The sequence below is a fragment of the Herpailurus yagouaroundi genome, unplaced genomic scaffold (genome assembly GCF_014898765.1).
Source record: "Herpailurus yagouaroundi ecotype Mexico unplaced genomic scaffold, PumYag 200, whole genome shotgun sequence".
In the NCBI taxonomy this organism is placed as follows: domain Eukaryota; kingdom Metazoa; phylum Chordata; class Mammalia; order Carnivora; family Felidae; genus Herpailurus; species Herpailurus yagouaroundi.
In genome coordinates this window covers 298,865-313,477 of record NW_024412431.1, presented here as the reverse complement: position 1 = coordinate 313,477, position 14,613 = coordinate 298,865, and the positions used below count along the sequence as shown (strand labels likewise).

General features: G+C 45.7%; 1 protein-coding gene across 1 annotated transcript; it reads left to right on the top strand.

Annotated features, from left to right (window-relative positions):
* The first annotated feature begins 10,704 nt into the window (after nucleotides 1-10,704).
* On the top strand, nucleotides 10,705-11,646 carry OR2Z1 (olfactory receptor family 2 subfamily Z member 1). Its single transcript, XM_040449650.1, has one exon. It carries the CDS (start codon nucleotides 10,705-10,707, stop codon nucleotides 11,644-11,646), a length of 942 nt encoding a protein of 313 aa, XP_040305584.1.
* Nucleotides 11,647-14,613: the final 2,967 nt, after the last annotated feature.

The following is a 14,613-nucleotide window of genomic DNA, read 5'->3' as shown; positions in this document are numbered from 1 at the left end:
CTACACTCCACACACACATTCAAGTGCCTGTGTGTATGCACCCAACACAGGCAACACCACCACAACAAACACAACGGAAGCCGTCTGTGGATCTCTCCCCAGAGAGGATCAGGTTGCTGAGTTGAGTGTGTTGTTCACATGGGGGAAATGCCGCTTTTGCTGGGACCCAGGCTCCCCTCTCTAGCTCTGTTGAGTGAGCAGTTCCGACCATTCTTCAGTTTGGAGGTACCACTCCCCAGCACTGCTGACCCACTTGACCTGCAGTGGGAACCAAGCATCACATTGTCAAAAACTTCCAGGTGAATCTACTGTGTAACCCGTACTGAGAACCACTGATTAGCGGAGCAATCTTGCCATAAACCTCAGAGAACAAATGGAAACATTGTATCGATCATGCCTTTTCATTCTATATTTTTGGTGCTTGGACACCTTGGGGCCTTGCTCACCTGGGAGAGACTCCCCGCCCAGGGCTAGCTGATTCCTAGAGATGGCACACACCTTGCTTCCCAGTGTACCTTTCGTGGGCAAAGCATCCAATCCAGAGCCCATGTTCCCTTCCTCCTCCTCTGCGGGGCTTTCACACTCAGGGCCACTGTCCTCCTCCACTGACCACCCCAGAGCCAGGTACCAGACGACAAGGGACAGCCCCTGAAATTATTCAAACTAGGGGGTCCTAAGCCTGTCTCCTGCCTGACCCTGGTGCTTCTCTGAGGGGACCCCGATGGTGTGCCACAACCCCTCCCCTTGGGAGCTGTGAGTAACAAGGCAGCTTTTCAATGGCAGTGCTCTCCTAACCCATTGGCCTCACATGCCCGGATCATAATAAACCTCTATCTTAAAACAGACTCCTCCCCTCAGCCTTCCGCTCAGAATGTTCCGTGGTGTTTGGAGGGCCCTGCCCAGCACCCCTTGGTCACCCATGCCGTGCTCTCTCCACCATTCCTGTGGCCCATTAAGGGCTGAGTGCCATTGTTTTCTCATGTTCTGCTGGGACAGATTTTAGATGTGCGGCACCTGACTCCACTGTAATCAACGTTCTCTGCAGTGGGAAGGAGAAGCCACAAGGGGCTTTTGATGCAATGCCTTCGGCCCCTTGACGGGTTGTTCCTCACTGCTTGGATGGAGGAGGAGCTGGTGGGCCCAGTGGGGGGTGACGCATCCCAGGGAGGTGTTATCAGGAATCCCTGTGAGATGGGTCTGCTCCCGGCCCCAGCTCAGCGGACTGCAGAGCGAGGTACGGAAGGAACCGGGAGACTTGCCTTTCACCTTTGTCCCTTGCAAACAGGACGCATGGCGCTACGTAGGGGTAGGTCTCATTTCACCAGCCTGCGGACAAAACATCGGGACGTTTCACGTCATCTTTCTGGGTGAGGTCCATCGCACCGTGTGGTTTTTAGTGACACAGTCTCTCCAGGGATGATGGGACCGGTTCTGCCATCTGTGGTTCGTCGCGCAGAGCTTTTACGCAGGTGTTGCTGGTGTTGGCAGATGAGTTTTGGCCAGGTGTGCTGGCAAGAAACAGCCTTTTTCTGTTTATGGTTTTGTTTTTTAATCTGAAGCTTTCCCATTTATGTAAATGTCTCAAAACTTTCTTTAAAAGAATATTTAGTTTTGAGAGGGAGACAGAGCACGAGCAGGGGGGGGGGCGGAGAGAGGGAGGGAGGGAGGGAGGGAGAGAGAGAGAGAGAGAGAGAGAGAGAGAGAGAGAATCTGAAGCAGGCTCCAGGCTCCGAGCCATCAGCACAGAACCTGACGCGGGGCTCGAACTCACGAACCGTGAGATCATGACCTGAGCTGAAGTTGGATGCTTAACCGACTGAGCCACCCGGGCGTCCCATACGGTACATTCTTTTTGTTTATTCTGCTGAGCAATTTTCTTTTTCTTTACAAAATTTTATTTAAATTCAAGTTAGTTAATATATAGCCTTGTATTGGTTTCAGGAGTAGAATTCAGTGATTCATCGCTTACATACAACACCCAGTGCGCATCACAAGTGCCCTCCTCAATGCCCATCAGCCATTTAATCCACCTGCCCTCCAGCAACCTTCAGTTTGTTGTCTGTAGTTAAGAGTCTCTTGTGGTTTGCCTCCCCCTCTGTTTTTATCTTATTTTTCCTTCCCTTCCCCTATGTTTTGTTTCTTAAATTCCACATACGAGTGAGCGATTTTGAATCTTGAAATTCACAAGTTTCATTCAGGAAACACTTCTTGTCCCCTATTTCCATACTTCTGAAATGCCTACTGTTTTGATGTTGGGCCATCTAGATTGATTCTCTGATTTACTATTTCTTTACTGTTTTTCTCTGCGTCTTTTTGTTCTTTTGTGTTTTTTTTTGTTTTGTGGTGTTTTCCTATACTATACTATATATATAGTATATATACACACACACACACTATATATATATATATATATATATATATATATATATATTTTTTTTTTTAATAATTTTGTGAGAGAGAGAGAGAGAGAACAGGGGTAGAGAGAGAATTCCAAGCAGGCATCATGCTCAGCACAGAGATCCCACGTGGGGTTCCATCCTGTGACCCTGGGATCATGACCTGAGCTGAGTTGGATGTTCAATAGACTGAGCCCCCCCCCAGGCGCCCCCCCGTCCCCATTTTGTATTTTAATCCTCCTATTGAATTTTTTCATTTCTCATATCATTAAAAAAATTCTAACAGATCTTTAGAGAAAAAAAATTTTTTTTTCACATACACAGTCTTTTTAGTTATACCTCTGGGTTCTAGCCAGTTATAGCTCTAATGTTACTAAGAGTTTCTTTTTGATTTCTTCCCTCAGTCTGTTTCCTCTAAAGTGCTTTCAGTTTCAGTATGACTGTTGTGTGGTCTCTGTCCCTTGATACTGTTTGGTTAATTGGGTAAAAAAGTGTTTGCAAGCTCTGTTCACACGAGTTAGTCTCATTTACTTTGTTTCTCTATTCGGGGTGCTCTGGGTGGGTTATTTCCTTGAAGCTTCCTTAATGGTAGATGTGTTGTTGTTGTTGTTGTTAGGTGTTTGTGTTTTTTTTTTTTTTTTGGACTGGTTGATTCCCAGAAAAGACTCTCTCACAGAAGCCAGTTCTTTGGGTAGCTACCCCGAATGTTGGGTGAATGCTCCAATTCTTTCCCTGCACAGGCAGCTAGGACTTGGGTTGTGTGTTCCACTTGCTCTGTGTTGACGTAGGTCAAGGTCTGCAGCCAGTGAGGACATACTTGTCCAAATCCTCACCTTTGTTCTCAGTGGCTCCGGATCTGGAGCACCTTCCCACCAGTGCTCAGACTCAGGCATAACAGAAATCAGTCCCTCAGGCAGCCCCCTTCAAATTTTAGATTACAGCCCAGTCCTTACCTTCCCTCCGCAAGGATCAGAGGGCGGCTGGGGGGCTTCCTCCTGATTGTGTGGTGCTGTGGTCGGGGAGAGATTATGGTGAGAAGGTGCCAGGTACTTTCCTGCTGGCTTCGATGCAACCGGTCTCATGCTTGAGGGGGTGCAGGAGCCCCTCAAGTAGTGTCTGAACTTTTCACAAAGGGACTCAATCCATGTGTGGTTGAATTGGTGTGTCCCCGTGGGAAAGGAAGTCTGACGCTCCCCATTCTGCCTGCCATCTTGCTGATGTTCTAGCTAATCTCCTCTGGTATAAGGACCCAGGTCTTATTGAATTAGGGCCTGCCCTAATGATCTCATTTCAATTTAATTAGTCATTTAAAGACCTTATCTCTAGGGGCGCCTGGGTGGCGCAGTCGTTAAGCGTCCGACTTCAGCCAGGTCACGATCTCGCGGTCCGTGAGTTCGAGCCCCGCGTCGGGCTCTGGGCTGATGGCTCAGAGCCTGGACCCTGTTTCTGATTCTGTGTCTCCCTCTCTCTCTGCCCCTCCCCCGTTCATGCTCTGTCTCTCTCTGTCCCAAAAAAATAAATAAACGTTAAAAAAAAAAAAAAAAGACCTTATCTCTAAAGACAATCATGTTCTGATGTCCTGGAGGGGATATGATTCAGCCTGTAACAATGCTACAACATGGATGGGCCTCAAAAATATTATGCTGAGCAAAAGAATTCAGATGCAGAAGGTCACCGATTGTATGATTCTATTCATATGGAATATCCACAATAGGTAAAATCTGTAGATACAGATAGCAGTCTGGGGTTAATGGGAGTGACTGTTTCATGAGCATGGGGTCTCCTTGGGAGGACAAAAATGTTTTGGAACTAGATCAAGGTGATGGGTGCACAGCACTGTGAATGTACTAAGTCCCACCGAATTATACTCTTTAAAAGTATTAATTGTGTGCTTATGTGAGTTTCATCTCAATAAAAGAAGTGTGTGTTTGTGTGTTTATGTACATATAAAGAGAGAAGAAATGGTGAGAGATATATGGATGTGCTTTTCTGCACGTTTAAAAATTTTCGGGTAAAAAGTTAGAAAAACTGAGAAAGACTTGCTGTTTCATAATTATTTTCTAGCGATTTCCATAATCTTAGGCTTATCTCCTCCAAAGAAAAAGGTGATGATGGCTTGTCAACATAAAAGGGCAAATTACTTTAAGCATGGCTCCTTCCTTCTTCCCTCCGTCCCCTCCCTCCCTCCCTCCCTCCCTCCTTCCATCCACTCTTGATGCAGTTCAACATGCTAGGCGTTGAGGATTCAAGACCCACTCCCCACTACTCCATATCTTGATTTCTCTTCCCAAAATCCTGTCTGTTCCAGCCCTTCCTGTTCCATAAACATCCATGTGTCCATGTGCTTTGGGTACCAGTGACACAGAAATGAGTAATCGCAGTCGTCTTGCTGTCAAGGAACTCACAGTCTGTGGCAGTGTTACTCCAAGCGTAGCCCATGAACTGATGTGGCCCTTGAGGAAAACAGGACCTTGAAACAGACTGTAAATGAACAATATAACTATGATTTAGTTCAGCTGACATTTCTTCCAGAGGAAGATGTTCTCAGTTAAGGGAGCAGTGTGTTGAATAACTTTCTGGTGCGAACTCCTTGTCTCCATACAGACTGTCACAACTGCTTTGAGTACTGGTCTAGTATCTGCTTGGAAAAATTTCACGGCGAACGTCAAATCCAATTTGTAAGGGCTGACTGTTTGGCGTGCCGAGTTGGGAAGCTCCATCCAGGCTCAGAAGTAGAAAGCCACGAGGCCAATTGCTAATGCCTGCCTTGGGCTTGGATGTACGGCAGGTGGCACGGCACAAGGAATTGGCTGGTAGTTGCCTCTACTATATATCAAGCCCTCAACCCAGGTCACTCATTCCTGCTTCTATGCTGATTCCACTAGTTTCCATCTTTCTGACTCAGCTTTGGTTTGAGCAACACTCCCGGTCACTCACTTGGCCTCGGGAGGCTTGTCTGTGGCTTCCTGCACTGGGCATCCCTGCCTAAGGTAGCTTGGCTCTCTGGGCTCTCCCCTTTCTCTTGGCTCAGCTGTGGATACACAATAAGCTCACAGGCACTAGAACCATCTCTCTTTGGATCATTGCATCTCCTGAGTCTTGGAGGCCCCTAGAGGAGGAAATGCCTCCGCCCAGGGAAGTTGCCTCTTGGGCGTTTTACCACCATAGCTGCCCCATTATTTAACTCAGAAGAAACCTCCTGGACATGAAAAAGAAAATTTTTTTTTTTCGAGCATGGGATCCATTTGCAGCAATGGATTCCTCATCTACTCCTCCTGGTTAGACCCAAAGAAAAACACTTGGACATCTGTTACATCCATTTACCGACATCAGTGCTGCCCATCCTTCCTGTAGTTGAGAGATGAGTATTTTTCCACAGCCTCCAGGGACAAAATATCAAGGGCTCTAGGCTCCCACTGCAACTAATTTCCTCTCTTGCAGGTAGGGGTTTCTGATGCGACAGGTCTCCATGGAGTCCCTACCCCCAGATAATGACATCTATGCCCCAGATGATGATGTCTGTTTCTGCATAGACAGGCAGCACTGGTTGCTGCTGGAATCGAGGGAGATTTTATCAGGGGCTATCCTAGAATGAGAGGTATTGACATGCTTATGGGGTATTGAGAAAGGTCCTTCATGCCACATGCAGACCCTGCTGGGTGGGGGGCAAGAACTTGGAGCCCAGGCTTGTGGGGATGTTGAAGCTCCAGGCATGGTTTAGAGATTAGACATTGGTGGCAGGATGGATCTGAAGAGCTGCTGATATTGTTTTCCGTAGACATGTTGGGTTGACGGGTATTGGATGGAAGGATGAGTTCTTGTCCACGTCTTTGACTGTTGCCAACCTGCAGGAAGTTGTTATACTGAGTGTTTATTCTTTCATTGTCTGTCTTCACTGCTATGAACCCAAGGTGGCCAGGCCTCTAGATGGCAGAAGGTGATCCATGTGGATGTTCACGCCATGTTGAAGGTCATCTCGTGTTGACTTTCCATAAAAGCTGTTGGAAGCAGCCAGACATGGGCCCCTGACCTTGGTCAGAACCACCCATCTGGCATGGGTTGGGGGCACCCTCAGCTTCCCTCCTGAGGACTGGCCATCCACAGCAGGGATCCTCCCCAAAGGAGTTCTCAGTTCTGACTTCCTGGACGCAAGAGCTGAGCATCGACTGCAAGAAAGAAACCACTTACTTCCAGGGATGTGCTGATTCCAAATCCTAGCCTGCCCTCTCAGTAGCTGTGTGACTTTTGGTAAGTCACGTCCCCTTCCCCAGCCCATGTATCGGTAACATTAGTTCCAACAAAAATATCGCTTCCCTTACAGGATGGATACACTCAACAAGTATTTATTGAGCGAGCTCTGCTGTGGATCCTTGAGCTGGTGTAATTGAATGTGAGGATAAACAGACAATGTAAATGGCAGGGTCCTGCAAACTGTCATTTGAGTAGCTAGGTTACCAAGGGCCCAGATCACGTCTAGTCATGGTGGAGAGATGGGAAGTTGTATGGGCAACAGGAAGGTGAATAATGCCAGTGTCTTGGCATCAGCAAAGAGACCGCCGCCCCCAGACCCACATTTTGGCATTACTGAGGACAGTGGGGAAAGGAAGTGGTGAAGGGGCATCTTGGAAACTTGCCCAAAGGGCTTCTCTTCAAGGCAGAAGAAAAGTACTGATTTAAGAGTCCCAGGTGATCCAGCCCAGATTTGAGTGACTCGTGGCTACCTCTGCCCACCCCTGCCTGTCTCACTTGCAGGGCAGAGGTTGGGTGGATGGCAATCTTCTTCAGGAAGAGGTCTTGAGGGGAAAGAGTTTGTCAAAAGCTCAGCACACAAGGGGATCACAACCAGAATCTCCGGCCACCAAGATACCAAAAACCCAGTAATTGTTGGCATAACAGGGGGAACACCTGGGCACCCTCGAAGGAAAGGCTCGTTTGGGGGCACACAGGACTGAGTATGTAAATATGTGTAACAAATTCTGAAATGTGTATTATGGTGCTTGGGGGAGTGTGCAGTATGCAAAGGGGAAAACAGGGACTTTGGGATCAGATTCCTATTCTGTTCAGATTTCAGCTGTTACTTCTTTGCTGGGTGGTGCTGGGCAACTCCCTACACTTCTCTGAACCCATATATGTCTTCTTGTAAAAAAAAAATGCAGATAAAACAATGCCTACAGGCAGGGGTCAAATTGTGATAAAATACATGTAACAAATTTACAGTTTTAACCACTTTTAAGTGTACCATTCACAGCATTAAGTACATTCGTATTGTTGTGCAATGATCTCCAAGACTCGAAGATTAAAGTGTTAAGCACACAAAACACTTAGCCAGATGCTTGCTAAGTGAGTCCTTAATTGGACAGTCCTTAATTGGTGTCAGTTTCTTTTAGGGCGAGTCTATGTGAGTGATAGAGTGAGATCAGGTTCATTTGGACATTTAAATAGCCCTTGGCAGGAGCCTGTAGTAAAAGCTATTTCACTGGCTGGGATACCTGGTGTTTGGGGGGGGGGGGGGTTGGATGGCTATAAGATGGCAGAAACATTGCAAGAATTAATTTTTTTTCTGTATGGAGTCATGGAAATAGTAAGATATTCCCAGGATTTATGCGGGGTCTGAGCTTAATCCAATTTAAGAATAAACATCTGGAAGAGGAATCGAGGAAAATGTACAGGTTGCAATTATCCTGTCTTTAAGCCAGAGGTTCTCAACAAGGGGTGATTCTGCCTCCCTGGGGACATATGGAGCCAGTTTTGGTTTTCATGATGAGAGGCAGTGGTGGGGGATGCTGTTGGCATCTCGTGGGTTGAGATCCAGGGATGCTGCTAAACTTCATACAATGCACAGAACAGTTTCCCACCACAAAAAATTATCTGTCCCCAGATAACGCCACGGTGGAAAAACCCTGCTGTAGGCTAATGGATCTGGGGTTGGGTGGAGTTTGGGAGACGCTGCTAAGGGATCTTAGAGGCCAGAGAAGGGGCAGGTGGGGTTCTACACAGGACGAGGGCATCACAGAGAAGCACTAAAGAGATTGATGGAGCTGGACAGGGTCAGACCATGGAAGGAGCCACAATGTTGAGTAATCATAACAATCAGCCAGCACTGAGAAGGTTTTACCTGCCTGGCCTTGTGCTAAGCACGCATCAACTAGCAATCTCTAATGAATTTCCTCTCTAGAGAATTAGTAATAATTCTATAACAATTATATAATTTGTAGATTTTATGTATAATTATATTTATGTAAATTATATCAATTTATATATATTTATTGAGCACTTGCCACATGTCAGGCACTGAGCTCTGAACATTCATCCTTTAATCTTTACAACTGTGCTTTAACATAGATTACTGTCACCCATTTGATGGATGAAGAAACTGAGGTTAAGTAGATACCCAAGGTCGAGCCGCCACAAACTAGTTGAGCTGGGATCCAAGCTCATTTTAGTCCGACCCTTGGGTACACTCTCCTAAGCACTAATTCTGTGTGCTCTATTTCTTCTGCCTGGAACAACTTTCCTTCTTTTGGCTGCCTGTAAAACTCCTACCTGATCTTCAAAACCCAGCTCCAGTGCCTCCTCTGTGAAGTCCTCTCTGACCCCACCCCAGGCAGAATTTCATCCCCTTGGTACCCAAAGCCTCACGCATGTGTCTCCATTATGTTGTTGATTAGATTATTCTGAAATGATTTGATCAATGCTCACTTTCCTTCTCAAACTCTAACTTTGATAACCACAGGACTGTTATCTTAACTTCCTAACATCATCAACTGACTTTGGAAAATGCTGCCAGCGAGGCGGCCCATTCCATTTTTGGTTGGATTTCACAGTTAGAAAGTTCTTTGTTAGGGTGAAGCACCCATCTGGCTTCACTAACATTCACCTCCCAGTATCAGGAGGCAGTTGGTTCCCTGACACAGCATCCCTCTCTAGAAGCTCTTCAGATACTGAGGGCATCTGTCCCAAGACACTTCTCTGACTATGCCCTGTGGTGTTAGCAGTCATTTCCTACAGAACATCCTATTCACTTCCCTCAATGTACTTTCTCTCTATCACAAAGATCTTGTCCATTTATCTCCTTGTTTGTCATCAGTATCCTGATGGAGTATGTGGGGTGCAGGTAGAGGGACCTTGCCTAGGGTGCTTCGCCTCTGGATATCTTATGCCCAGCTTATCTTAGGCCCAATTTTATTGAATGCATGGGTGAATGGTAGGTTGGGAGCTTGGATGTGATGGGAAAATCAGGATGATGGATAATTAAACAGACTTTAAGGCCTTCTGAGTGAGGATGGCAGCCTTAGGAAAAAGAGCTCCAGTGAGGCCCTCTGTAAAATCCACTTGCCCTTAAATGGCCAGTCTTGTTGATTCTCTAATTACCTGCAGTTGGGAATAGACATTCTTTTGGTCTTGCACTGTCCACTGTTGGAGTTGTGGGTGGTGCATGGGATTCTAGGGCAAGCTCGGTTTGCCTGGAGGCTTGGAGGGGGCCAGGAGAGTTAAGTATTCCCAGTTTAAGTGTGTGGCTCCTTCTAATCCGTGGTCCTCTTTTTTGTCTGCCTCATTCACCCAGGTGATATTAGACACAACCTTCTAGGCCTGGTACCTTACTTGAAATTGAGTCAGACTGTCCACAGGTCACTACTCTTCACCCAATGCAACAAAATCACCAATAACAGCTGAGCTGACTGACAACTCCTCTCCCCACCCAACTCCAGGCTGTTTGGTTCCCCCAACCTGCTGTCACCCATAGCCACCCTCTGTGGCTCACGCCCTCTGGAGATTCATACCCTCAGTTTGACCCAGTACAGACTCATCATTGATTTCTCTTTCCCCCATATTCTCATCCAGGCTCTTGGACCTAGACCTTTCTCTGCTTTCTTCCTTGGTTTATTGCTTTGGCTCCATCACCCTCCATTTCACCACCCAGCCTTTTTGGAATCTCACCTCTGCTTTGGCCCCAGGACCATTGGAAGGAGAGGTATTGAAACATTCTACTGGAGCTGAGTCACCGTCTTTGACTTGGACTTCAATGTTTGGACCTCAAGAATCAGTGTGTCACTCTTTACTAGGGTGTGGCCAAGTATCTTGTTCGGAGATGCAAGTTTTTGTTGTCCCATCCCCTGCCTGTGACAGACGTCACTCACTGATTATGGCATTTCCAACTGCTGATTCTAGCTGTGACCTTGTAATACTTCTCCAGGCAGCCACTACCAAGTGGAGGCAGTTGGCACGTGGGTAGAAACCTATTTGCCATCCCCACCCAGGCATCTTGCCATTGGTATCCTTCCTACAGCAAAAGTACGTTGTGTGAAACATGGGGGATGTGAATCAGTCAGTGACCTCTGACTTCATTCTCGTGGGCCTCTTCAGTCACTCAGGTTCACGTCAGCTACTCTTCTCCCTGGTGGCTGCCACGTTTACCGTGGGCCTCCTGGGCAATACCATTCTGCTCTTCCTGATCCACATGGACTCCCGGCTCCACACACCCATGTACTTTCTTCTCAGTCAGCTCTCTGTGTTTGATGTTGGCTTTCCCCTGGTCGCCATCCCCAAGATGGCATCCCACTTCCTGCAGGGAGAAGGTTCCATCTCCTTTGAGGGTTGTGCAGCTCAAATATTCTTCCTGACCCTGTTGGGTGTGGCTGAGGGCATCCTGTTGGCCCTCATGTCCTACGACCGTTATGTTGCTGTGTGTCACCCTCTACAGTATCCCGTGCTCATGAGGCGTCAGGTGTGCCTGCTCATGGTGGGTTCCTCCTGGCTGGCAGGTGTGCTCAATGCCTCCATCCAGACCTCCATCACTCTGCACTTGCCCTACTGTGCCTCCCGCATCGTGGACCACTTCTTCTGCGAGGTGCCAGCCCTGCTGAAGCTCTCCTGTGCAGACACCTCAGCCTACGAGTTGGCGCTGTCCACCTCCGGGGTGCTGATCCTTGTCCTTCCCCTTTCCCTCATTGCCATCTCCTATGGCCACGTGCTGGGCGCCGTTATACGCATGCGGTCTGAGGAGGCCAGAAACAAGGCCTTCACCACCTGCTCCTCGCACATCACGGTAGTGGGACTCTTTTATGGTGCTGCTGTGTTCATGTACATGGTGCCGGGTGCCTACCACAGCCCACACCAGGACAACGTGGTCTCCCTATTCTACAGCCTTGTCACTCCCACACTCAACCCCCTTATCTACAGTCTGAGAAATCGGGAGGTGCGGATGGCTTTGGTCAAAATGCTCAGCAGAGCTGGGCTCAGGCCAAAGTGATGACCACCCAGGGGGTTGCTGGCATGATCCCAGCGGTTCTTCATTCCCCCAAGGCACCAATTTGTGGTCCAGCTGCCAGGGCCTTATAGTCAAGGCTAAGGGCCTGTCCAGCTTCTTCCCATCCTATGACTTGTTGGGTTCATGTTTTCTTCCATGGATTTGTGGAAAGCAAAGGTAGCTGTCCCAATCACTTGTAGTAGATTCTGCCTCTATTCTTTAGCACTATTTACATGAATGGAGGGCCCTGCTTTGTAAAGTTGAGATCTCCCTGTTGATAATTATATTAGTACTAATGAGCACTTGTTGACCATTTTACCTGCTAAATGAATGTGATTCTGTCCTTAACAATGGCTTTTGAGATGTAGGAATTTCGTGATGTTTATGTGTAAGACAAACAAGACTCAAGAGGGAAAATAACTTACAGGTGGTCACACTTCCAGAAAGTGGTAGAGCTGTGACTTGAACCCATGGTTCTCTCAGGCCAAAGACAGCCCCCAAGACACTGTGTGACTATATGAAGCAGTGACCTCCTCATTTTTATAGGTTTAGTGTGTGTGTATGTGTGCTGGGATGGTGGTTGGGTCAGAGAATATATGGAAGACCACCAGATTCTTGAAAATATGAGTTGCTCCTTTGAACGGTAAGGGGTATGTATGTGAAATTTAACAGTATTTATAAAATATTTGTTAACTGTGAGCCTTATGAAGATGCCCGCTCTTGACCAGGGTCTGGTTATTTTGTCAACAAACACTTAATATTTTTTTGGGGGGGAGGGGTGCTTATTTTAACTTCTTGTGGATAAATATCCAGCTGTTAGGCAATAGTCAACTTAAAAAATATTTTAACAGCTTTATTGAGGTAAAATCAACATACAACAAGGTGGTTACATATTTAAAGTGTAAAATCTGATGAGTTTTGACTTATGTATATGTGTGTACAACAATTACCACTATTGAGGCAGTGAAAGTACACATCACTCTTAATAGTTTCCTTCTGCTTCTTTGTCACTCCTTTATCCCATCTTTTCCAAGCAGTCACTGATCTGCTTTGTCACCATAGATCAGTTTGTATTTTCTGGAGTTTCATATAAATGCAATTGCAGAGTATATACTCTGTTTTTGTATAGCTTCTTTCGCTCAACATTGTTATTCTGAGATTCATTCTTGTTGCATGTACTCTTAGTTTATCAAGTTTATCATAGATATCAAGCAGTATCTTACTGTATGGATGCATCATATTTGTTCTTAAATATACTTTCTCCTTTATTGATGCAGCATTTAAGCTTTCTTTTGACTGGTATTAGCATGGCATATTTTGTTCCATAATTTTACCTGTTTATGTCATTGTATTTAAAGTACATTTGAGGTGCCTGGGTCACTTAGTCGGTGAAGTGTCCGACTTTGGCTCAGGGTCATGATCTCACGGTCCGAGTTCGAGCCCCACATTGGGCTCTGTGCTGACAGCTTAGAGCCTGGAGCCTGCTTTGGATTTTGTGTCTCCCTCTCTTTCTGCACCCTCCCCTCAAAAATAAGTAAACGTTAAAGTACATTTATTGTAGGCAGCAACATAGAACTGGGTCTTGCTTTTTTATTCAATCTGACAATCTGACTTTTTTATTCAAGTAGATTTCACATAATATAAAATTAGCCATTTTAAACTGTACAATTCAATGGTGTTTAATACATTCACAGTGTTGCACAACCATTGCCTCTATCTATTCCCAAAAGGGGACTCCATGCCCATTAAGCATGCCCATTCCCCCCATACTCTGGCAAGCACTAATCTGCTTTCTGTCTCTATTCATTTACCTATTTTAAATGTTTCGCATAAATGAAATAATGCAATATGAAGTGGGCTCTGTGCTGACAGCAGAGAGCCCCACACAGGGCTCGAACTCACGAGCTGTATCATGACCTGAACCAAAGTTGGATGTTTAACCCACTGAGCCCCCCAGGTGTCCCTATATAACCTTTTGTGTCTAAATTCTTTTACTTGGTATAATGCTTTCAAGATTCATCCATGTTGTAGTATCTATCAGCACTGCATTTCTATGGCTGAATAACACTCCACTGTATAGATATACCATATTTGATTTGTTCATTCACCCACTGATAGATATTTGGGCTATTTCCACCTTTTGGTGAGTATGAATAGTGCTGCTATGAACATTCATGAACATGCTTTTGTTTAAATATCTGTTTTTAACCCTTTTTGGTATATACTTAGGGATTGAATTGCTGGGTTATATGGTAATTTTGCATTTAACTTTTTGATGAACCACCGAACAATTTTTCACCCTTGTGAAAGTGGTTGCACCATTGTACGTTTCCACAAGGATTCCAATTTATTTACATCCTAACCAACACTTATTTTCCATTAAAAATATTTTATTTTTAATTTTTTGAATGTTTATTTATTTTTGAGAGAGAGAGCATGAGCAGGGAGAGAGGGAGACACAGAATCTGAAGCAGGCTCCAAGCTCCAAACTGTCAGCACAGAGCTTGATGAGGGGCTCAAACTCACAAACTTTGAGATGATGACCTGAGCCGAAGTTGGATGCTTAACCGACTGAGCCACGCAGGTGTCCCAAAAAAGATTTTATTTTTAAGTAATCTCTACACCCAACATGGGATCAAACTCACAACCCTGAGATCAAGAGCCATATGCTTACCAACTGGGCCAGCCAGGCACCTCTTTATTTTTCATTTTAAAATTATAGCCATCCTAGAGGGTATGAGTGTATGTTATTGTAATTTTAATTTGCATTCCCTTAATGACTAATGATGTTGAACATTTTTTCATGTGCTTGTTGGCCACACACACACACACACACACACACACACACACCTCTTCTCTGAAGAAATGTCTGTTCAAGTCTTTTGCCCATTTTATTTTATTTTATTTTATTATTTTTTTTTCAACGTTTATTTATTTTTGGGACAGAGAGAGACAGAGCATGAACGGGGG